Source organism: Mycteria americana, chromosome 8, assembly GCF_035582795.1.
Source record: "Mycteria americana isolate JAX WOST 10 ecotype Jacksonville Zoo and Gardens chromosome 8, USCA_MyAme_1.0, whole genome shotgun sequence".
Classification (NCBI taxonomy): Eukaryota; Metazoa; Chordata; class Aves; order Ciconiiformes; family Ciconiidae; genus Mycteria; species Mycteria americana.
In genome coordinates, this window is record NC_134372.1 from 8007890 (window position 1) to 8032591 (window position 24702).

At 45.0% G+C, this 24702-nt stretch overlaps 1 protein-coding gene across 2 annotated transcripts in view; it reads right to left on the minus strand.

Moving 5' to 3' along the window:
* Positions 1-1282: 1282 nt before the first annotated feature.
* The window catches only part of GLRA1 (glycine receptor alpha 1), a 39935-nt gene continuing 16515 nt past the window's right edge, over positions 1283-24702 (minus strand). Inside the window, exons 3-9 of one of the 2 annotated variants that reach the window (XM_075509571.1) lie at positions 21337-21404; positions 12365-12588; positions 8462-8544; positions 7665-7802; positions 6941-7155; positions 6106-6252; positions 1283-1597 (exon numbers count right to left, since the gene is read on the minus strand). In XM_075509571.1, the coding sequence (XP_075365686.1) occupies positions 1283-1597; positions 6106-6252; positions 6941-7155; positions 7665-7802; positions 8462-8544; positions 12365-12588; positions 21337-21404 (1190 nt within the window). The remainder of the gene's footprint in view (positions 1598-6105; positions 6253-6940; positions 7156-7664; positions 7803-8461; positions 8545-12364; positions 12589-21336; positions 21405-24702) is intronic. The other variant, XM_075509572.1, reaches the window with a different exon arrangement.

The following is a 24702-nucleotide window of genomic DNA, read 5'->3' on the forward strand; positions in this document are numbered from 1 at the left end:
AATGCCAACCCGTGCTACCGCTTGGCCAAAGGGAAACCCCTTTGCTCACCCATTCCCACCTCCCTCCCCCCCTTCCCCATCCCCACCAAACTGTGCCAACTCCCCCCGGGACTCTGCTGGGCAGCAGAGAGGGGCAAAGCAGCCTCCTTCATCTTCCCATCCACGTTAAAGCTAAATGCAGCACCAAAATAGATACAAAAATAGAGTTTTGGGTCTATGGGCCCAGCTTCGCTATTAATATTACTGCTATGAAATGTCTGAAAATAAGAGCCTTTCTCTCTGTACACACCTTCCCCCCACCCACCCCTTTACTGACAGCATTGCCGTCCGCCTGGTCCTGTCGCAAAAAGGCATGAATATGCCTGTTTTCTCTATATTTTAAATATAATTTCTGCTTTAACTCATTCAACACTTCCACCCCCCCATTGTAAACAAACATGGCAGAAAGGGTTTTGGAAAAAAACCCATCCTTCATAATTTCTAATATTCTCCTAGGACTTGAATCCTGCCAGGTCATTTAAAAGGACAGAAGGTACCTGCGATTTCTGATGAAGGCTCTGATGTCCTTCTCAGGTTTCCCATTGGATGCTCTCTGATGGGGATGAAAGAGATAATGTATTTGCTTTCCTCTATCCAAAAGTCACAAAGTGTTTGATCAGCAAACCCGTGACTAAAAAAAGTAAATATATAAAATAAACAACAACCTGCAGCCTCTTTCTTAAGTTTCCCTATCTATCCAGTTTTCAAAGTGCAAAACCTAGAGAAGCATAGAATTATTTTCTTGGGTTTTTTTTTCCTTGTTAGGGCTTTTTTTCCCCACGTGCTTGACTGGTATGGCCTTTCTATAGCAAAAGTCAGATAAAGCGTAATTGCAGTTGTTTCTGCACATGGAATTATGAATCATTCCAGTGACTTAAGAATCTAAGCTGTTAATAGGCTAAAAAAAGGATTTTTTTGTTTATCTTTCTTTTGATTGTTTTCTTTTTGCATTATAATTAAGCATGAATATATATTAATATATTACACTGCTTGGATTGCAGCTGGAGCAATCCAAACCTTCCTATGCCGTAAAACTAACCCCACCCTGCACTCCCCAGATCAAGAGCTTTTTTTCTCCTCCCTGTGCCAGTTATCCTCAGTTCACATGATTAAAAGTCCCTCCCAGCCCCCCTCCCCTTTTTTTTTTAGTAGATATTGCCACATTCTTAAATTCATGCATTGCTGCATTGCTATTGCACATATATAAAGGATTGCTCACTCCCTCCCAGCTGCTCCCCTTCCCTCACTGGTTGTGCACATCCTCTCTGCGGACGATCTTGTAGATGATCCAGTAGAAAATGTTGAAGATGAGGAACGCCATAGGGAAGCCGATGCGTGAGATCTTGTCGATCTTCTTGGCTCGCTGAATGAAGAGCTTTCGCATCTCCTCGGGGGAGCGGGATGGCGGGGGCACCGGGTTGGCTGTGTTGTTGTTGTTGGCGCCCTTGACGGAGATGCCATCCTTGGCTTGTAGGCAAGCTGGTCCCATCCCATAGGCAGTGAAGTTGAACCTGCCTTCACCAGCTTCGTCCTCCTGAAACAGATTCAGCATGGGACTCTACTTAAAATGAGATATAGTCAGTGCACCCTCGCTATAAGGCTCTCCACTGACAGCTTTCTGCTCTGCAAGGGAAAGACACCTCCATCATGCCCCGACCGCAGCGCCCTTGGACAAACCCTCTGCTCTTGGGAGATCAGCCTTATAGAGGGGTGCCAGCTGTGTGATGCACAGATGCAAATCAGGGGATCCAGGCATCCCATGGAGAACAGGACTGACTTCCACCCCACTGGTGTCTTTGACATACTTGAACTGTTTATGGTACTGCATTCATTTTTCCAATTGCATCCCCTGTTTTGCTTCTGCCTCTCCCTCCCCCCCCACTCCTATCAGCACCTTCTTTGCTTTGCCTGTGCTGTATCAGCTTGCCCAGAAGGAGTGGGCTCCATGTAACTCAGGTAGTCGAAGCTGCATTGCGAGACTTCCTACAGAGTTACATGGATGCGCAGGCGCCGAGACCTGTCCAGGAAAAGACCTCTGCAGGCAGAGTGCAACCAGCCCTCAGCTCGTCTGCCCACAGGACCCCCAAGCCCCACAGCCCCTCCCCACAAGCCATCTTCTAGGTGAGGAAGAGAAGTGCCCTTCTACGGGCCAACGGTAAGACATGGCTGCTTGTGCTAATGCCAATTACTGAGCAAGAAAAATAATTTATATTCTAGTCTAAAGGCAAATGCTGTTGCTGTTTCTTGGTGGAGGCCTCGCAGGCTTCTCGGAACAATTTAGCCCTATTTTAGTGAGCATAGGGATGTAATCACAGGAAAAACCAAGTTTGGCCGAAGTGATACAACCAGCAAGTTGCAGAGGCAGGGTCAGAAACCCAAGTCTCTTGACTACAGGTCACCAAGGCTAATTGTTAGACCAATGGCACTAATTATCTGTCATGGAGGCTGATCCATGCTGTGTCCACCAACACTGACCTGTGTCCCCCAACACTGACCCACCAGCCCCCTCCCTCGTAGCCCGCCTGCCCGATGTGCCCTGCTGCCCCTTCCTCTCTTCTTTGCAGAGTGCCTTTTCTGGATGGCCCCTGTATCGAGCAGGTAGCTGCATGGGATGGAGGCACTGTGCCGGGGGTCTGGGTGGAGGAGCAGAAGGAAGAGCACGCTGGCATATCTGAGCAAAGCAAAACAACCCAAATAAAATCAATAATAAAATCATTGTTTTGGGGTTTTTTTGAGAGGGTGGCAAGCTGGTGAGTTGTGTGACCTACCAGAAGGCTTATTTGTTTCAGAGTCCTGGCTGAGACAAATTTGCAGGCCTTTGGATAATTCTTCCCTGCTCTGGTTGCGTCCCCTTGGTGTATCTCTGGTCCCTGGCATCTGAGAGTTGACAATGCTCAAATATCTTTGCCTCCTAACAATGCCTCTGCGAGGAGGCAGTGCTCTGGTCAGGGAAACTGAGTCACCAAAAATTAGGACCCAGCTGCTCTCAGGGCTGGGTGAGTCCAGGTGCTGAACATCTAGTAAGAGACACTTTGTGAGCTAGGAGTCAAGGTTCACAGAAACTCTTCTCCTGGCTCTCTTGGAGAGAATTTTTCACTTAAAAGGCTGATTTTCTGATGATAGGTGATGTAGGAGTTCTACTTTTCGGGCGGCCAGAACCTGCACTGGCAATGGATGAGGCTCTGGCAAGGAGGGTGGATGGGGACCTGGAGGGGTACAGGCAGCAGGGGCCACTTCTGACCCTCCTGCTGCGCTGCCAGCTCCTGCCAGCACCTGCGGGCAGGTGGCACGGGGCCAAGCGGGACCCTGCGCCTGAGGGCAGCAGGCACCAGCATCCCTCAGCTCTGGTGCATCAGGGAGAGTTTTGCAAAGGTTCACTCTCGTCCCTAACTTGTCCCTCTTTCCTTAACTGGACTCCTTTGTACAGCTGACAACATGTGCATGGACTGCAAAGGCCTGGCTTTCTGAGGTGCTCAGAGCTTATAGACTTTCTCACCAAGTCTGTATTATGGGGGTTCAGGTAAATCTGCCTCTGCTCTTCTCTGGTTGCACAAACACATATGCACTGACACGTCTGGTTTAGCCTAAATCACTTAATTCCCTAATTTACTGAATTTCTTTTCTCTCCTCGTTGCCGAGGGGGCACTGGCTGTTCTCTGTGGCTGATCTATTTTGTGTGAGTGCTCTACCCAGGATAGAGAAGCTAATGGTGCCTTTTTCAGGGTGCCATATCAAAGGAGAAGGGCAAAGGCATCACCAGCCACACTGGGCTGGCCTCCTTGGGCTGAGTCTCCAAATACACTCCATGTGGGTCTGGTGCCATATTAACCAGAGTGGTCCAGACCTTGAAGGGACAGTAACTCTCCCTAGCCATCATGGTCCCTACATGTCCCCATGCCAGGCCCTGTCTGCCTCAGTAAATACAGACAGAGTAATGGGTTCAGCGAGAGCTGTCTCTAGTCTAGTCCTCCCCCTTCTTCCAGAGGGAAGGAGGTAAGAGGTTGCTCAGAAATGGAAAGGGCCAATTGAAAGCTGGCAACAGATATTTATTGATTTTATTTTTATTTTTTAGAGAGGAAGAAAGACTCTTAATGATCAGAATAAGCTAGCACCTTGCATCTAACTCTGAGGAAAGTAAGAAACAGATTTGTCTGATTCACTTGTATTAATGCCAGACCGTGGCACATTGTCCAGAGCATTGAGCTGTGAAGAATGGCTAGTAGGTGATTGGGGCAGACCTAACAAATGTGGGCATGGGCTGGTCCCCTTCCCCAGCTGCCTCCACCAGCATGGACCATTGCAACATCTTGCTTGTTTTTAGCCTGACATGTCATACCTAAGCCAGGCAGAGCTACCCAGACAAGTCAGGACATCGGGACAGAGCAGTTAGGTTCTTTGGCAAGTTCACTAACCCACTTGCATATTTGCAGTCAGCTCCTAGTTTTCTGATGAGCCTGCAAACCTTGTTCATTTTGCTTTTGCAAGTGTTTTTGTTTATACTTTGTTCCAATTAAATTGCTGTGAGATTGGGCAGGGATTGTAATAGCAGCCTTGTGTTCAATGGAACATCTCTGGCAAATATCTTTTAAACTCATCTGTATATTAGCGGCTTTTTTCTCCTTATTGTTTTATCAACAGAGCGATCTGCATACAACAGCATGGATCCAGAGACAGGATGTCTGAATCTAGACGAAGAGGTAAAGGCACTATGAGGCACCCATGTTGGGTGGTTTTAGCTTTGGCTCTATTAAGCAGACTGCATCTTCTGAATCAAAATTGCCTCAGTTTATTTTGAGATGGCAGGGTCTTGCTCTGGCCAGACAAAATCAATGGGTGCTGCTGGTCTCATCTGTGACTTCTTTTCCCTTGCATTTGTCCAACACTTTTCATCCGTGGTTCTGACTGGGTTGGGGACAAGTGAACAATTATCTCCTGTTTTGCAGATAGGACAACTGAAGCAGAGAGGCAAATCTACAAAGAGACAGGGATTCCTGCTCCTTAGCCCCCGCTGCCTCCTGGAATGGTGGCAGTTCTCCAAGCACACACTGTGAACTGCTGTAGGACAGGTTAGACCCTGGGAAAGACTTTTAATGGCTGGGACAGTGAAGCAATGGAATGGGGGGTCTCTGGATGGGATGGATCATGGAGGGCTCTTTAAAATAGAGGGTAGACAAATACCTATGAGGAATATTTTAGGCAGACCTTGGCAGTCACCTAGTGGGTCTCTTGAGATTCCTATCAGCAAAATTTTCTGGTTTTTTTTTTTCTTAGCAATTTACTGGTTTTTTAATGCTAGCTTGAGGGCAGCCTCTGAGGCCTGGTGCTGAAAATTTGATACCACCTACCTGATTCTGCTAGTTAATTAAGGACAATTCTTAAGTGCCTTTTGTCTTGTGATCACAGTCACCTTTATGTTTATTTCTAGTGCATCCTGTGAGGTGAAATCTTTGCTGTGGTACCTCAGCCTAAAATCTAGTAGAGTTCAGGCTGCAGGAGATGTGTGTCTATGTGATGCATGCATGCTCGGGCTGGCGTCAGTCATGGCAAGTAAGCATGGAGCGAGCTAAGGCTGAGAATAATGCTCTTTCCTTATGAGAGGAATTTGCAGTCAGTCTGAGAAGCAGATGCTTTTGAACATGGAGATGACAGGGACAAAAGAGGTGTCACTTACCTCCGGGCTAATGTAGGCGGTCTTGTTGGGGATGCTGTTCTCTGATAGACATCCCTCACACATCCCTGCCTGCCTTCCCCCAGCCCTTGCTGTCTTCTGAAGAGAACTCAGACCAGAACATTGCTGTGTGGAAACTGTTCTGTTGAGAAAAACCCTTTTGGCTTAGACCACTTGGCTAGCTAACAAAACCCAGCTTGCTAGACTCCTGGGGTCAGCAGATTGTTAGAAGAGACAAAATTCATTGAGGTAGCCCTGCTTTTTGATGTGTGACCCTCCTTAACATCTGAGCGTATACTAAGGACTTCCCTGGGAGCTAGTGGCTCGGTTCAGTTGACCATGTAGTGATGTTCTGCTGAGACAGATTCCAGCCATGTCCTTCATGCTTTATGTATTACCTTATGGTGCCTCCTCTTCCTTCTGAACCTGAGCAGCTCTTTGTGCTGCCGGGACACGAAGTTGACGGCAGCATACTCTAGAAGTGCAGAGAATACAAACAGCAAGCACACGGCCATCCAGATGTCTATGGCCTTCACATAGGACACCTAGGAATCAGAGCGAGACTGAGATGGGGTGGCTTCTTCACCCAAATGCCTTTTTGCTCGCCATTTTACATGTTACTCCCAAGGTCTTTGGAAGGAGTTGATCAAGGCATTATATGGTTGACATCTACTCTTGGATACCAAAATCTAGCTCATTTAACATGAATCTATTATCAGGCCACTGAAAGTGCTTCTGGGCTCTTAAGTAGCAGTAATTCCACAGTTTTTAATGTATCCAGATCTTGATTGTGATGGTTTATATGCAAGGAAAATAGTAATCCAGTCTGATCACACCAGAAGCCCTTCATAACAGGGAAATTCAGTACTATTATGATGGTCAAGTGCTAGTATGATGGTCAAGTGAGTAAAAAGCTAGAATGTAGAGTGCATATCCATGTGTGGTTGTTGCAGGGGTTTGTGAGGTACAGAGCTCCTGGCTACTGGTAGCTGTGGTAGATCTTGGGGTGAGTGCTGAATCTTAGCGGAAGTTTTGCAGCTAGCCATAGCAACTCTGCTAAAATTTTTGCAGGAGGGGACTGGAATTTGTTCTGCTTGCCCTTAAACTGGAATAGTGCAATGGCAGCAGAATGTCTCTTGTGTTGAGCAGGAGGATCTGTGTGGTGACTTACTTATGTGCTGTCCCCAGAAAGTGCACATTTTGCCCCTCTGCGAAGACAAGTGTGTTTCCTACCTTGGGTAGCGATGCTCGGGAACCAGAGCTCTGCGTGGTCATAGTGAGCACTGTGGTGATCCCCAGGCCAACACGAGCAGGTGCAGCATCCATATTGATCCAGAAGGAGATCCAGGACAGAATGACAATAAGGAGGCTGGGGATGTACATCTGGATCAAGTAATAGCCCATCTGCCTCTCCAGGTGGAAACGAGCTTCTATGCAGGTGAACTTGCCTGAGAACGATGGGAGATACATGGAAGATTTACTGATAAGGCACGGTGAGCCTCCTGTTTTCGGCTATTGTCTGGGGACTTTCCTTGCATTGCCTAGAACCAGAGTCTTTTAAGAGGAGGAAATGAACAGCTGTTGCCCAGTTCTGAAATATGAATGTACAACATCAACATAGCAAAGAAAGCTCTTGGCAGTATGTCCTTTGTCACTTAAATTTCACCTGCTCTGTTGCATCAAAGATAAAAGAAGATATTGGGAGAGAAGCTACAGACCAAGCACCCTTGAACAGATGCAGATGTTGGTGGGGACAAGAGGGTTCCACATACTTGCGTCTATTAGCTTTTTATTGGCTATATATCTATGCGTATTTGTATATGTGTGTTGTCCCTGGCTGTGTAGCACAAGGCTTGTATCACCACAGCGCGATCAGACATAGCAAGAGACTCCGACAAATGCACAGTCCTGAATTCTTCTCTAATGAACCCGACAGCTGAGGATAAACAGCACTGACCTGTGTTGTAGTGCTTTGTGCAGTATCTCAAGTCTTTTTCTTCTTTGAGGATAAACTGCGGCAAAGTCAGCCCGTCAGCAACTTGCACGGCTCCTTTTTCTTGCCACTCAAATATGAGATCATTCATCGTGTAGCCAACTGTTGAGAGGAGGGGACAAATACCATGTGAAACATATTAAATACTGATCTGGAAAGGGACAGATTTGTAGAAGAGAGCTATGCTTGGAGGCAGGGATTTATCCTGGCCTTCCTTGGCAATGCTGTAATGAATGGGATTTGGGTTGAGGCAGAACTGCTTATGCATATGGTAAAAGCTGGGGTAATGACCTGCACTGGAGCTGTGATGCTGTGCAATGAATTGTCTGCAATAAATCACATTTTTTCTTGAATTTGGCTTGTTGAGCTGTTTGCTATTTTTTCAAACTTGACCTCTTTCTCTGAATGAAGTTGTTCATCGTCTTTCCCTCCTTTGGGACAAGCAACATGTACAAGGGTTCATCCAGAGAGAAAAAATCTCATTTGCAGCTGAAAGCACTTTCCCTTTCTCCTCCAAAGTGAAAGGCCAATGTAAATACAAGCAAGCCAGGGCTCCTCTCATGGGATCTTTTAAGGTTTGCCTTCTCTAGGAAATGTAACATGCTGAATGAATGGAAAATCCTGAGCAAGTGATTCTTGAGCAAGCCTCCAGTGAAGGCTGAACTGGGAATGGGTTGCAGCTGGGGAGGGAGATGGCAGGGGAGAGGGAGAGGGAAAGCACGTTGTCTCCTCTCCAAAACAGCAATGTGCACAGGACTCACAGCTTTCTAACTGCATGATGCACGTCTGTACATCCATGGGGAAGTTCTTGAGGTCCATGGGGCAGGCCAGAGTCAGCGTAATCCTGAGAAGAGAAGACAGCAGAGGGGAATGCCAAACAGTTTGTGGTACTGATGAGGGCGTGAACCCTCTTGGACACCCAATGTTGCAAACAGGCTGGTACCTTGCCCACGACACACTGATGTGCTGGGGCAATGACTGATCATTCACCTCTTCCCTGCTTGTGTTTTCACATGTGGTGTTGGAAAGTATCAGAAATGCCAAGCATTTGGGTCTGTGATATAATTCCTGGCAGAGTTGCCTGCTGCAGATGGTGTTTCATTGCAATGTTGTTTTGGACTGTGCAGAACAAAGAGTTCCCACACCAAACAGTTTTGCTGCTTCTGTCTCCATTTCTTGCCTCAGGTTCGCAACAGTCTGGATTAGCAGCAAGCCCAAACTCATCCTCTGGACCCCCCAGATACATTTCTAGAGACTGGGACTGTTTGGAAATCTTTGAACAGAACATTTCTGTGTCAGAGAAAAAAATGAAGTTTGGTCAAGATCACACGGTGCTGTGGGGGAAAAGAGAGACTTTGGTGGGATCTTCTGCAGGGAAAATGCCCTATGGTAAGTCAATAGGAATCTCTGTATCTTCCTGAATTCCTGCTGTGCCTCTTGAGACCTCTACTTTTGTCTCTCAAGCTCTATTTTCTGCTAGGTGCAGGCTGCATTTTCTGTGGTATATTGCTGTGCTGCCCTATACCATGATCTATACTCAAAATGTTTGTTTGGTTCAACAAGCTGATGTTATATTATTTGATTCAGAGAGCTAGACTTGTGTTATTTGGTTTGATAATGCTGAAAATGTTGTTCCCTGAAGTGTTTAGATTTTTCAGCTTTTTGCCTTGATGTAGAAATAGCAGAATTTCCTGGGGGACAGGAATTGAATTTTTCCATCATCAGACCTACAAGAAACTTAGTAGGAGGGAAAGATAGTTTAACTTAAATCCTTATGTTGGAAGAAAATCTCTGCTTGAGTTTAGAGGCATGTTGGGACAGAAGATGTGACAGTAGAAAGAAATGACCTGTTCAAGTTTCCTTTTTATGAAAGCAACTGCATTTTCTGTATTTAAACAAACACCTTAGTAGAAGAGAGTCACCACTAGCCTTTGCCCACTTTGTTTTTCTCATTGCATCTCTGGCAGAGGACTCCATCTCTGATCAATCAGAGAGATAAGCCTTCAATTAGACCTTCAGACAAGCCCCTTGAGAAGAATTTACTGTAAATATTGCCAGATGTGAAACAGGGGTGACTGTGGCTTTGACTAGGTCATGAGATGCTGAGCACATGCTGGTCAAGTGTGTGCTGAGAAGGGATCAGAGAGTGAAATCCTCAAGGGTGATTTTGGGTGAACCCAGTGCTGAGCATGCTTGAGTTTTGGGTCCATGGGACAAAGTTTACCTTCTTGTAAGTGCCTTGACTAGAGTTTGACTATTGCAAATAGTAGTAGCAAAGAGCCAGTTAGAAAATGGCAGAGCACTTTAGATGGAAACTTTTGTTTTAAAAGGAAAGACTCTTTCTCCTTTTGGAAACTATTTACATTGTGCTCTTCCATCATGAATGTCCTCTTTCTTTTTGGTTTTCACAGGAAAATGTACTTAAAAAGAAACCTATATTTTAATTTGGAGATGAGGGAGATAGGAAAGTTCTTTTTTTAAAACAAGAACTGAAGTGTTTTCAAGTTTTTGCTTTGAAAACAGTGATCAGCTCAGCCCCATTGCTCCATGTCCCCTGCTGAGTCATTGCTCTGTTTTGCAGAGCAACCCCAGGGCTGGGGTGACCCATTATTCCCCCTGTGTGCTCCTGCAAACCCACCTGGAACAGGACTCTGTGCCACACTCACTGCCAAGTTGCTGGTGGCGGTTTTACTACCTGCTTGTTTTTTAGAAATTAAGAAATGTGAGGTTTCCACATTCAGCCAACATGCATGGCAATTCTCTTACTGTTTTGGCCATCAGGGATCTGGTCTTTCGACTGGAACCACCTTGATGTTTGATGGAGGCTGTCTACGTTGCAGAATTAAGCTGTTTATTTTCCATTTTACAGCTCCATGCTGCTTTTTCTTCCCCGTGGCTGCCACTGGGAGCTGCAGTGTGAGATGGGGTGTGCGTACCTTAGGCAAATTTACATTATACATGAGGTGAAAAAGTCTTCAAGATAGAGTTAAACTTTGCCTCTTTAAGCTCATGAAGTTTGATCTTAATTTGATGGGTTTAAAAAAAAGAGTGGATGGGGTTGGAAGTGAAGTGAAGGTGGGGGATTGGATTGATTTTCTGTGGGAAATTCAGTGCAATTAGTTCAGCTTCACTGATGGATTCTCAGATCTAGTGATAAAGGGATAAATGGAAAGAGTCATTCTGAGACAAAGCCATGGAGCTCTACTTAGTAGTTTCCCTATTTTGTTGTCAGGATTTGCCGCAGCTTTCGAAACAGTTTTTCATGGGCTTCTACCAGTTTTCATGTAGTACAGCTGGTTTTAGGTTTCTGTTAGTATAATATCTCCAGCAATTTTACATTAGGAATTTTAAGGAATCTACTAGTGAGGAGCAGAAGTCCTCAGACTGAGAAAGGTAGACATGAGCTAGGTTCCTTCCCAGACCAACCCTTGATCTCAATGTGCTTTGGCTAACACCTTCCTGGTTATTACTCTTCTGCATGTTGTAGAAGCAGCGGCAAGTGGCAATCATCTGGCTGAAGGACCCACATCCTTCTGCTCCAACATGGATTCAACTACTGATATAAAGAGGCATTTCCCATCCTCTCTTTTTCACTCAATTTTTTTTCTCCCTTCTGCAAATAAAATTGTTTCTGAAAATAAATTTCCCAGGCACAGTTGTGTCTTAGCAGGTCTTGAGGACAGAGCTGCCTGGGGGTGTGGAAGTACCCCCAGCTATGCAGTGGTCTCTGCTGTCCCAAAGGCAGCCCAGCTCATGGTGTGCAGTCTCCATGCCTTTCGAAAGCACCATCCTTCTCCAAGATCCTGACTTCTGGAAGGAGAAATGAGGCACAGGAAAATGTGACTGTCTCAAGCTCTTCATTGGGGTGTGATAGAGCACTGCCAGGCTGCCCAGTCCTTTTGGATGGGCATTTTCTTATTTAACCATGAAGAAAAATAATGGTGTTTTGCATGCTTTCTTTTAAAGGGAAGCTACTAATGCAAAATTAGGACTTGAAGCTCAGGTAGCTGGTGGCACTTTCTCAGACGGATTCCACACTTTTGCCAGCCTCTTCTTCTTGAGGTGGCTGGAGAAAGACATCTTCACTTACAGCACATTACTCTGCTCCCACAAAGATGTGCTTAGACATGCGAACAGTGAACTGTATACTGCTCTTAAGCACAGGTTAATGCTGGATATAAAGGTCCAGATGAGGGATCTGGTTAATGACCTTTTTCTTTCTTTTAGCTTGTGTAGTTGTATTTAACTCCAAAAAAAAAATTGAAACTATATTGGTCAGGGAAATAAGGATGTTTCACTTTTCAGTGATTTTTGTGTGAAGGAGTCTGCCCCAAAAGGAGGATGAAACACTGGCACAGGCTGCCTACAGAGGTTGTGGGATCTCCATCCATGGAGCATTTCAATTTGGCCAGACAAAGCCACAGCTAACCTGAGCTATTGTTGTCAATCATCAGGAGGTGGTTGCATGGGAGGCATCCAGAGGTCCCTTCCCACTATGTTGCTATGACACTGTTACTTGGATGCTCTCCCACTTAAACCCCCTCAATTTCTTTTATCCAATGGCATCCTCAAAGTCTCCACTTTCTCATTTTAGGCTTGAACAGTGGGAGTTTAGCTCTGCCCTCCCCCACCTTGGTGGAGCTCTTCCCATTGAGTCACCTCACCTGATGCTGTAGAGGACATTGCCATTTCTGGAGATCCTCAGAAGCTTGTTGTCTGTGGTAATCTCATGGAAATGGGCACCTTTCTCATTAGCGAAGAACAAATCGGGCTTCCAGATGGAGTCCAGCATAGAGGGGTCCAGGTCCAGAGAGTCATCAGGGTATTCATTGTATGCCAGCCGCGGGTCATTCCACTGCTGTCGAAGGAAGATGTTCACCCTGTAATCCTGCACGGTGTAAGCAGGGAGCAGAAGAATGCAGTTAGTGCTCAGAGCAGGCTGAAAGTCCTGAGAACTGGGGAACATGTGCTAAAATCATTCTCAAAAACAAACCATGTCTAGACCTATGTTCCCAAGCTATGGCAAGCCTTCTTGGCATTATTTCTCAAGGAGCGGGAGCTGTCATTATTTTTAGCTCTGTAGTTTCCAGCTATCTCACAGCATGAGCAGCTGCCTATCCTTGCATCCCTCCATCACAGCAATCATCAGCTGTGTGTGAAGCGTCAAGACCTCTAGTCTGAACCCCGGGGCTGGAGAAGCGATGTTCAGTTGCAGGGGTTGTAAGGGCTGGTGTCAGCAAGATGACTCTTGCAGAGGATTAAGGGGGAAAGGACATCGAAGCCTGACATCCTTTCAGTGTTGAACCATCCCATATTGTGACTATGTATGGTTCCTCCAGGCTTGTGAAAAGAAAAGGCACAGTGAGACAAGCAGTCCATGGAAGGGATATTCCCTGTGTGTTCACTAATATGAGGGTAACTCAGATGAACTGACGGGAGCAACTGCCCTTGGTGAGAGTGTGTGAACACGGGAGGGATGAGCATGAAGTCTGCTCTCCTAATCCTAAGTGAGTGTTCTGGGTTCCCCTCTCTAATGTCAAAATGCCATAAATGCTACAGATTTTATAGGATGGCCGTCTCTTTAATTGAAGCTAGTCCCCCAGCACTATGCAAAATGATATCTGCCTTGTAACTGTGTGTCTTACAGCTCCCCTGAGTTCCCTAGGATGCTGGCTGCTGAGGTTGAGCTCAGACACTCTCCTGGACAATTAAAGGCAGTTTCTGTTCTCCCTGTCTGACCAATAGCTTCCCAGGGTGATTTGCGTGCCCCTTTTCTGCTGAATTTCACATAAGAAAGTGAGCCAACAAATTGAAATGGGGAGAGGACGTGCCAGCTATCAGGAGAGGGATAAAAGCTCCATGTCCATAAATTAATTGACATTTTCTAAGTTGAGAGGCAGACTGTGTCTGAAGAGCAGCATATAATAAACCAATTTCACTGCCCTGGCCCAAACTAATAGTTGCTATCATGATTAAGGGTTTCTTTGTGCCTTTCTAATACTAATGTACTTTGAAGACTTTTATTAAGAGACAGTTAATGGAGGGTGTCTGACATGCTTACAAGTATCTAATACCTGCTGCAGGCACTAGGACCTTTCTTTCTTTCACTGTCTCTCTGACTCTGCCGTCAGGTCTGTTCTTTCCACCTGAGAACACAGAGCTCTGGAGTTGAAGGGTGCACGTGGAGGAGAGTTTTTCTGATGTTGCTGCCTCAAGTGCTCGCTTAACTGTGAACCTACAGCCTCTTGTCCAGGAGGACATGACTCGTGTCGAGTCCAGTCACACTGGAGGGTTGGGAGAGGATTGTTTCTTGGGCGCTTTGTGTTTTTGGACGGGGCAGTTCATAGCCAAGCCCATGGTCTAGAATCTGTTTCAAGCCACTTAGTGCCATCTGCATCCTCGAAGCACAGAAGCTGCTAATGACATTAATGATAGTGACAACAGCAAATGGACCAAGGACTTGATGCTAAAAGGAGCGGAGCTCTGAACATGAAAAAGAGTTGCAACACTCTTTCCTTCTGCTGATATTCCAAATGTCACTTTCATAAGTCCTAGTGCATCCCTCTGACTTAATTATTCATTTCTGTCCATCCTGGATAATATGTCTTGAGAAAATGTGAATAGCTGTGGACAGCTAGGAACCAGAGTCTTAGCGCAGGACTAGCCAATCACGCAAACCTGGAAAAGAAAAGCAACCCTGAATCTCCACTTCCCATGGCATGCAGCAGCTCCCTGAACAACTTGTATACTTTCAGTTCTCCCTTTTCTGTGTGTAAAGATCTGCAGCCATTGCAGTCAGGGGAAATCAATGTCACTGACCTAATAGGTAGAAAGCAAAAGGTTGTTTTGCTTATTCAGCTACAAATAAGCTGGATGCTAGCAGGTCAGCTCCAGTTGGGGGCTTATGTCATGTACAACACAAATTAAACTCATGTTTGGAAGAAACTTCAGTGGTAGCTGCCCAGAAGTGTTCTCAGCCTGATGGAGTGTTGGAAGGGGGGAGAAATGGAGCCAATCTCTCTACAACAGCCTGTGTTGCCACGGATAAGCTTTGTTGCTGGAGTAAATTCACTGCTTCAGCTCCAAAACTTGCCAAAAAGAAAGAAAAGGGTGAGAAGAGAGGTGTAGTGTGGTTTACATTGCCACCACAGCAGGCGTAAGAGGCCACAGACAGAATGACTGCCATAGTCTTCATCACCGTGATGAAGGATCTTAATTACATGCTTGTGGGCCAAATGAAAATTAACTTCCCATAGTAGATGGCTGTGAGAAGGCCTCTCCTAACTCATCTCCAGACACCAAGCGTCCTGTACTCATGTTCTACGTGGGAACAGTCCAGGGGCACATTGTGGATGTGTGGTGTGAGAGACTGCACTACCTCTGTCCAGGGGATGCTCAGCAGTGTGGTGAGTAACTCTGGTGTGTGCTATTCTTTGTACTCCTCCTTTGGAGACAAGTGTTTGCAGTGGATATTTTTCTGTTTTGGAATATAGACACCTGAGCATTTATATTGTGATATAAAAAAGGCAAGGACAAAGAAATATAATACATGCACTGAATGCAATTCTCTGGCTTTGCCATTTTATAGCATTAATATTTTACCTATGTGTGTGTGTGTGTGTTTATGAAGATCTTCCTTCTCAGTGGGTTTATTCCACAGTCCTGGCCTGGTCACTGAGAACGGTTATTTCCTCCCAGATGCATTTTTCCCTTATGACAGACAGCTGCATTGCTCTGTAGTATGAAGGTGTGAGCAGCCTTTTAGATTTATTGTGTCCAGGCTTATTTGAGCATAAATGTAAAAACAAGCACTGTGACTGCAAACTGGACCGGACACTGCCTGAGGAGCCAGCAAAAGGCATGGAGAGCAAATGGGGTATGTCTGTGGCTATGACATAGCCTAAGATAAGGGTTACAGTATTCCGTACCAGGTAAAGGATCCTGTGTATTGAAAGCTTCGTGCCTAGGCATTGCAGTCAAGCTGAGAGGTGATGAGCCAAACAACACTCATTCCTTGGCTACCGGGAGATATACAGTGTTTCTCCTGGATGCTGTTGTATGAGATCTTAATTAGCATCACCAAGAAGTCCACAGTTATTCCTAAACGGTGGACAGAACACACCAATTTCTGATGTGAACTTTCAAGCAAAAAAAAAGGTTTTACTGCAGCTGCAAAGTCAGCAAAAACAAATCTCTTTCTCCATATCCTTCTTACCACTTGAGTTCCTCATTTGTGTGCCAATCACATCCAGGCATTGATTATCTTGTGCAGCCTGCTCCTCTGGCTGGCTTGGGAGTGGAGAGCAGCAACTCTGTTGTGAAGGCATTCAGGAGCTTTGCAATTTGGCACAAAAGCATTTTACTCCCAAGGGGGAAATGACACAGAGCAGGAAGAAAATAACTGAAGTGATCAAAGTAGTTCAATTTGATAATGCTGAAATGAAATTCTGCTTAGTGGCCTTGCAAGGAGCCAAGGAAACGGAAGATCATTTCAGACTGTTCCTTCCCAAGATACCACAGTCTTGGCATCTGATGATGAGCGAGCTGGTGAAAGCAGTGGCAGGCTGCAGGTAGTGCTGTGAAGAAGGGATGGAGGCTGTTAGGAAACTCAGTAGGTTTCAGCCCCTCACTCAGGGGTTTTGTCAGACCAGTCTCTGCACCGAACAGTTTTGGTGAGAGACTCCACTTTGATAAATTTGCATTTTGCTGATGGAAGAAAACAGGGTAGAGACTGAACTCCCTCAGGAGGGGATTCTGTTATCCCACCTGGACAGCAGAGTACAAGGAGCTTTATTGACGTTGGATTCATTCTCTAGAAAGGGAATGAACAAACATTTTAAGGTTACTTACACTGCAAAGGAACACTACAACCAACTGACTGCAAAAAAATAAACACCCTGGGAGCAGACCTTGGAAGCGTTAATAAGGGACCTCGTTACCTTGCCACAGCTGTAGCTGTAGCTGTACCTTGCCACAGCTGTAGCCAATTTGAAGCCTGGTGTAAAAGCCGCAGCTGGGCCAAGGGGAAGAGGTGCTGTGAGTAGTAGTTGTGTTAGAGGTACTGCTGAGGTGGAAGTCTGTTGCTTGAGAAAGGTAGGTATGTGGTGAGGGGTAGGAGCAGTACTCTGGTCCTTAATATATGTGGGGTTTTTGTTCTGGAACCTAAAGCAGAAAGTTTTTTCAGGGCCTTCCTACAAAAGGAGGGGAAAGTGTATTCTTCTTGGCCAAGGATGGAGCTGCTATCCTGAATCAAGCTTAGGAATTTAGTAGTGGGGTCTTGTTCTTCAGCTTGTTGTTTTATATTGTTGTATTTGAGTTGTGTAGTCCCATTTCATGGCTTTTTTTTTTTCTCTTTTCCTCCTCCATTCAGTGTAAAGACAAACTCCAACCATAGAGATGGTCAAAATACTGCAGGCCTAACATTGAAACTGCAGGAGACTGTGAGATGTTATGAAAACCGTTTCATTTTGCATTGCATGACTTGTTACATGCTTATCATCTCTGTGGGGCTGATGGTTGGTTTTAAGAATGACTGACTGCAGACAACTGAGCTTGAAACCTAGCCTTTGCTACAGGCTTTGTGCGTTGATACTTACGTCTTTTGCTGACCTTGGGGTGAGCAGGCCTGGTATTAAATGTGACCCATATGCTTCATCAGTCATATTTGCTGTCTGCTGCACTGTGGCTTGCGAGGCTGGAGTGAATTTCTTAGGCTGTTTTGCAGGATGGTTTGTTATCTCATTGGAAAGCTCATGTACAGATGTCTCTGAACAAGTATTTAACATTTGGACGGTTGCAGCCTCCAGCTTCTCCTGTCTTTAGGAGATGCTGGGAGACCAATTGTGGCTGTGTTGCAGCTGGCTGGAAGGTTACATTTGATTTGCTCTTTTCAGATGGCATAACTATGGCATGAAATCAGCAGAAATAAATTTGCATATATACACCGTATCTAGGGGAGCCGTTGCTGGCTGTTTTGTGGTTTTCTTTCTCTTACACTCTCTTGTTTGCTGCATGTGGGCCCTTTTTAAAACATGGGACTGGGAGGTGTCATCTTGAGCGTTGAGTCCAGCTCCTAGCAACTCTAGGTGATGATACAAAAAAGAAAAAAAAAATTCCTCCTTCTCCATGTGCTTTCACTGTATACAAAATGCTCCCAACTGCCTAAGCCAGTGAGAGATCCATAAAACCGCAGCTTCCATTGGAAGAGAGATCAAGGGCATTGCTTAATTCCAAGTTTGCTGTTATAGCAGGAAATTTGTTAAATGACATGCTCAGATAATCCTACCAGTTGTCTCATGCTACAAAGAAAAGCCAAAGGTGGTGCGGTTTATTCTCTTAAAAGCAAGACCCTGTTTCCTGGGTGCTTGACTTCTGTTTCATTTTGAATAAAGAATTTGTAGCTTTGCTATGGGTTTCCTACTCTGGTATGGCTCCGGGGGGAGGTGTTTATGCTTTTGAAGAGCAAAAAGGGATTTAACAGCCTGTGTTGGGGGGGAGGGGGAAATGTGCTGTTTGGCGGTTTTGATAAAAATAACTGGATAGAGTGGATGCATCTTGCATTTGTCCTCCGGAATCCCTTGCTGTTGGATGCACTACTGCAGTAATGCTTTGGGACAGGAGGCGGCTGTCTGGACTTATCTGGCTGTTGTAGTTAGTAGTATCTTTCCCCTTGAAGCACTTGTTGGGTTCACAGGGGTGTGTTCCTAATCACAGGTTCCCTGGTCCTTAGAGCTGATTGCAAGTGAGGCTGATGGATATAACTTATGAGCCACAATCTAACATAAATGTCCAATCAATTATGTGCACCACTAGAGGCTTTTATGTTGGGTCTCCAGCTCTGCAGGATGCTTAAAGGAGTTTTTCACTTGCTCTAAGTCAGCTCTGTTTTTGGGAATTCAGTTTGGTGGATGACTCTGTCTTTTTTTTTTTTTTTTTTTCCTTCTATCCTTGCAACAGTTTTCAGGTCTCCATTTCTTGCCTTATTCATTTTGAACCTTTGTGGGGCAGATATCAGCTTTCTGCCCACTCTGGGAAGTGTTTGCCTTCTCTTGGCCCCAACTCATTATCCTCCCTTCTGAGGTTTGTAGACCCAAGTAGCTGCATTAAATGCCTGTTTTGTTTTATATTCCTGTATTTTCTTCTCTTCCTCTACCTTCCATGATGCCTCAAACTGTAAGTGAGCATTTGTCTCCAATTTCTCTAATCCTCTGCATGGTGACCTAATGATTTACGCTGACTTGTGAGATTCAGGCAGTGTAAACTTAAATGGCAGCAGTGGTATTTTCTATAGGAACTAACAGCCCCACTAGGGAGATATTTTAAAGCCTTCTGTAACTGCATGTGTAGTATCTATGAAAACCTGTGACTCTTCTCCTGCAGGTAGTAGTGCAATAGTAACCAAATATAAGATGATGTAGTACTCGGAACCTGAACTTGTCCAGGCTTAGGGTGCCTAAGGACTGATATTTAAACCATAATGATGTTGTTTTGCTTTTGGCCAGTGAAGCAGCTGGGGGAGTGTTACCATCATCAGTCACAGGGATCAATAATAGACTACTGCTTTCTTTATAGTAAAAGGTTGAATTGCTTCTCCTCCCATATTCCACCTTGCCTTGATATTTGGTTACTTGTTTGAATTCAAAGTAGTCAGGTCTCTCTCAAAATCCCTTCATGACAGGACCTTCTGCCTGTCCCAGAAACTGTGGTGGGGAGCTGACACTGCCTGTTTGACCTGCTGCATCCTCAAACAGAGGGGAGAGACTGGCAGAGTAAATCCCAGGTTAGCAAATCCCAAAGACTGCTCTAACTTGCTGTGCTCTCATTTTCAGATGTTTCTGTACCTGTGTTGCTTGTGTTCTTTGTCAGCATTTACAAGCAGAATCGCTGTCCCCAAAGAAGAGAGTTATATTAGGTTATGTGCAATGCTGTGTCAGCCTGACATCTGGACTAGCTTGTCAGAGCTGGCTTGGGTATTTCTAGACAAAGCAATGTGCCCAGAGGGTGTTCTTGGGTTCCCATGGGAATTTTTTCTATGGAAGATAGACTATGAAATGAGTGGCATCTGGAGAGGATAGCAAATCCCTGCAGCATGTCTTGGAGGTGAACTGCATCTCTCTCTCTCATGCTAGTCTATGCTAATTTTACAGAGCATCCTGCTTACTGGGATCCTGTGTCATCCTTGTATGACTGCTCCAATGCATCTTGCAATGTAGGACAGATATATTGAAAAACATGTCATTGTAATGTGCTCTGTACATTGCACAGGGATCCCTTGTGGGCCTGCCCCTCTCCCTTGCAGTCTGTGGATTGTCTCTGCTAGATTGTGTAGGAACAGAGTATTTATTGCCTGTAATGCCAAAGGAGGTATCCAATAAAATAGTACATGAGGAACAGATGTGTATTTCAGGTCTAGTTCTTCCTCTTTTGCTTTATATACAAATGAATCCATGAATACAGTTCTTGCCTATGAACTCTGACAAATTCTGCAATCCAACTATGAAATGTGTTTCTTTGTGCTTGGACAGAGTAACAGCTTTTTTTTTTTTCTACTACTGGGACCAAACTGCCCCCAACCCCAAACATTTCCAGAAGAATGGTATAGTGTCAGAAGAGACCCCAGGTATATAGCCACTGATCTCCTCTGACAGTAGTGTGCATGACAAGTAACTTGTTCAAGTCAAGGGGTGTGTTCTATATGTAAAGCCTATAACATCCTGCCTGAATGCACAAAACATCTGAAGCTGGAGTCTTGCACTCTTCATTCAACATCTTTCTAGAAAAAGAATTACCAAAGAGTAATTAAATACCATACTTCTGGATTACCTTTAATTAGCACAGAGGTAAGGCACTGTACCTCCAGAGTTTTCCTTTGCTGTTCACTGATTATGTCACAACCAATCTTTAATAGTTTTCAGATGGAGCAATTATCTCCTGTTCTGGTGATCCTCTGCTCCTAGTGTCTTGCCAATTAGATACAGCCTTTAGCCATGTTCACTAATTTTGTCTGAAGTGAGCCTTAACTTGCAAATATTGGGTATGATTTTTTTTTATTAAAAAAATCATTGTCTAACAGAAATGTCTCCAAGAAAATAATCATCTAGTGATTCTCTTAATCTTTGGGAATCTGAAATCTGGTGCAGGCTGAATTTGAGTTCAGCTGATTTCCCTTCACTTAAAGTGTTGATTCAAACTTCTGGATTTATATGCACTTAAACAGAATGTATCTGCAACTGTCTCTGAGCTTGGAGCCTTAGGCAAATCTTCAGAAAAGACTATTTGTTTCCTTTCCTGACCCTTATACTTTGCCTGTACAGGGACATGCTTAGGGACATGGTATAGTGGTGGTCTTGGTAGTGTTAGGTTTACAGTTGGACTCGATGATCTTAAAGGTCTCTTCCAACCTATACGATTCTGTGTTTTCGTAGAAATGCAGATAGAGAGACTGTGTGATCTTCAACTACATGCAGTGTGAGTCTTGTGCGTTGACCATAAATTTACTCAAACCTTGGGTAAACTTGGGAATGCAGAGGCAATATTTTCCTCTGGTCACACTAAAGAGGAGGGTGATGCTGCATTTGCTGGGAGTGCAATGAGGCTGAGCCAGTAGCTGAGCAGCTGTGCTGTGATTTTTACTTACCATAGTCGTTTCTGCAATCGAACCAAAGCTGTTGATGAAAATGTTGCAGCTGACATTCACTGGTGGGCCTGCATGACAAATACAGATTGGAACAGCAGTTCACCATGTGCTTATAACACAAAGTATTTCCACTCTGTAGTATTAAAACCTATTGTGGGACTAGGGTGACTGAGGGGTGAGTACGGGAATAAGGTCTGGATGACCCGGCTTAGTCTAGTCTTGGTTCTGATGCCAGTTTGACATCAGACAATGCTCTTTGCCTCTGTTCCCCTGTTTGGGAGAGTGTTTATATATCTCTTCTGTGAACTGTTTTGATGAAAAGGAATAGATCACAGCCAGGCAGGACAGCTTTCTAGATAACTCAACATTGCTGTATGGGTGCCAAGCTCACCTTGAACATGATAGCAACATATCCCAGAAAAGAGCTGAGAGTCTATTGACAGGCACTCTTGTTTAGAGCTCTGTACTCTTAAAATACTCCTTTAAAGCACCTAGATGTTTCTAAACTAGGACCATATGCTCCCTATGGAGCCAGGGCAGCAGAGTGTGCTGTAGGCATCAGGCTGGCTAAAGGAGCAAGTACGCCATGTGTGATAATGGTGGTGTCTGCTAAGGCTCACAGCAGGATAGGAGACTTCGGGGGTCTGCCAGTAGAAATTCTCTGGCTGTCCTGTCTTGGGAGAGGGTACTCCTAGACTTTGGGCCATGCCTCTCCTGGGCTATATTTGCTTTCAGACTGAAGCTTTGCTTAGCCTACTCATATTAGAAAAGTTATGAGGCCACCAAAGGAATGGAATGAGGATTAAGGGATGAAAAGATTGTGGTTAGGGGGTATGGGGATCAGTCTGTTCGTGAGGTACTGGTGCCCAAAGATATCACTATGACTGGAAGTGGATCACAATATAGCCTGGCAAATTTGAGGTGGAAATGCTGCATTTGGACTGAGGGAGATGCCAAGAGCTGGAGCTCAGTACAAAGCAAAAAGCTGGAGAACATTTTAGAACCAGAGGCATATCTGGTGCCTGGCAAACCAGTGGCTTGCCCATATATAAGCAGAGGATTTCTGTAGAGCCTTAACAAGGGGAGAAGCAAAAAGGGCCCCTGCTCCTGGGGCTCCCAAAAGAGTTGCTGCTGTTCTTGCTGAGTGTGTGGTGGGGAAAGGGAGCCCAGGCAGAGAGCAGAGGATACTGCCCCAGGAACCAAGGTGCCCCTTTAACAGTGGGGGAATTAGTCTCGTATCATCCCTGTGACAGCTGCTTCTGGGAAGATAAGATCTGTGGAAGTGGTGAGTGTGGATTTTTAGATTATTCCCATATCCTTTATGGAGATGAGGATGGCGTCTGCATTTCAAACACTGCCTGATGGCTCAGCCTCCCTCGCGGACTGATGCTTGCCCCTTAAGGCCACATCTGCAGTCTGGCAGCTGCTGCAAGATGAAATACTGGGGGGAGGAATGGCTTTAACAAGAGGCTTGTGCCTTTAATCAGTGCAAACTTCCTCCTGTTTGGAAACTAATGGAATGTCCTGATTACTAAGTAACATTTGGAGCTTGGTTTGCTCCTCTTAATTTCCCTTTCCTCCTCTCCTACTTTGGCCTCTTCTGAAACTTTGTGCCTGTCCTCTGCAGGAGTAGGATTGCAGCCATGTAACAGCAATGCTCTCTAAGGCTGGGATTTTCTTGGTATGAGTCCCAGGCAATCTGAGCAGGCTTCTGTCTAACCAGCTCCCAGACAGCCTTTTGCCAGTGCAGCAGCAGCTCATATACTGTTCAATCTGTGCAGCTCTTCCTCCAGACTGTTAAACATAGGCATGGGCTGAAATATCAGATACAAAATGGCATCTTTTTTTTTTTGCCCCCTTCACCAACCTCTCTTATCCAACAGGCTTGTGAAGTTTATCCAGCAGCTAAAAGCACACATTTGATCAGGCTTTAACACTTGTTTTATCCCTTCTGTTAGTGCTCCTGTTGAGCTCAGGAGCAATAGTTTTCTTCTCTGGATCCATCTCATGAACTATATAGAAGGTCCATGTGCATGTGATTTCCCTTCCCAAAGGGCACAGCATAAGAAAAATACTGAGCTGACCTCCTGGATGACTGCATGTGCTCATGCCTCTGACATGCATGGAAGATTTTGGCCCTCCTCTTCCTGATCCTGTGCTGATGTGAAACTGAGTGTGGGATGAGCTTGGCCCAGTGCACATGAAGACTCTCCTTGGGGCAGCTCAGCTCTTGTTGAGGGACTGCACTCTTCCCACTGTGTCCAAGCAGAGCCATGAGCACTCTGCAGGGTTTTGATTTTTTTTTTTTTTTTTTAGATTGTGTGAGGCTCTAGAAACTTCCCTGCTTACCACTGAAACATGCCACCTCTGCAGTGGGATGCAGCTGTGAAGGAATATAGTTTTCCAGCAGCAGGGTTAAGGTACAGCCTGGGTGAGAGGTCCCTTGTCCCACACCTGCTGGATTCAGCTCTGTCCCTGCCTGAGTTACTGACTTCATCCTCCAACTTAAACCAAAGTCCAAATGCTTCTTCCTTATTCTCAGAATGTGAATCCCCAGCTAAGTCCAGACTTTACAGCATTTATGGAAAAGCTGCAATCTGCTTTTTGTTAATCTTCCCCTCCCCAAAAATCAATCCGATACGGATCTTTGGTATTATTTTCATTTAGATCTAAGCCATTAAAATGCCCTTATGAGTTACTGCAGTTAATTTAAATGACATGCTTTGAGAGCTACAACCCCAAGCTCTGTAAAACACCTCCTATGCCTCCCATATAAATTAGAGCCTGATTTATGTGTGGGAGGCTAAGCCAGCAAAACTGCCCTGTGGGGAAGGTGTAGTTCATTGAAATAAAACTGAAATTAAATTATCTGAAATAAAAATGCAATACAGCTGCCTTTAGCAGGAAGATAATGTATACATTTCATTAAATATTAAAGTTTAATTTCTTTTGTGTGTGTGCATAATTTAGTGGTAGGCAGGTTTACAGGGTGTTTTTTTAACTCTGTGATTTGGAAAAAAAACAGCAGTGTTTTCTGTTGCCTAGTTGATTACTAGAACATAAGCTTCCCACCTATCTTTGGGTTTAAAAGCCCAGAATAGAGCTTATTGCTTGAAGCTGGATGGCAGATGCTGTCACCATGATTAATGGGTCCTGGGAGCCCTATGTTAGCATTGCCAGTGACTCTCAGGGCGAGGAGGAATCTGTGGTAGGAAACAAAAGTGAATGAAATAAACATTGAAGAGGGCTAGACAGTGGCTGAGAAGGGGGCAGGTCCTGCTTTTTCTCTGGGTGTGATTCAAGGGCAAATAGCTCTGGGAACGTGAGCTCAGTTAAAAAGAAAACAAGAAATCCCACAAACCCCAC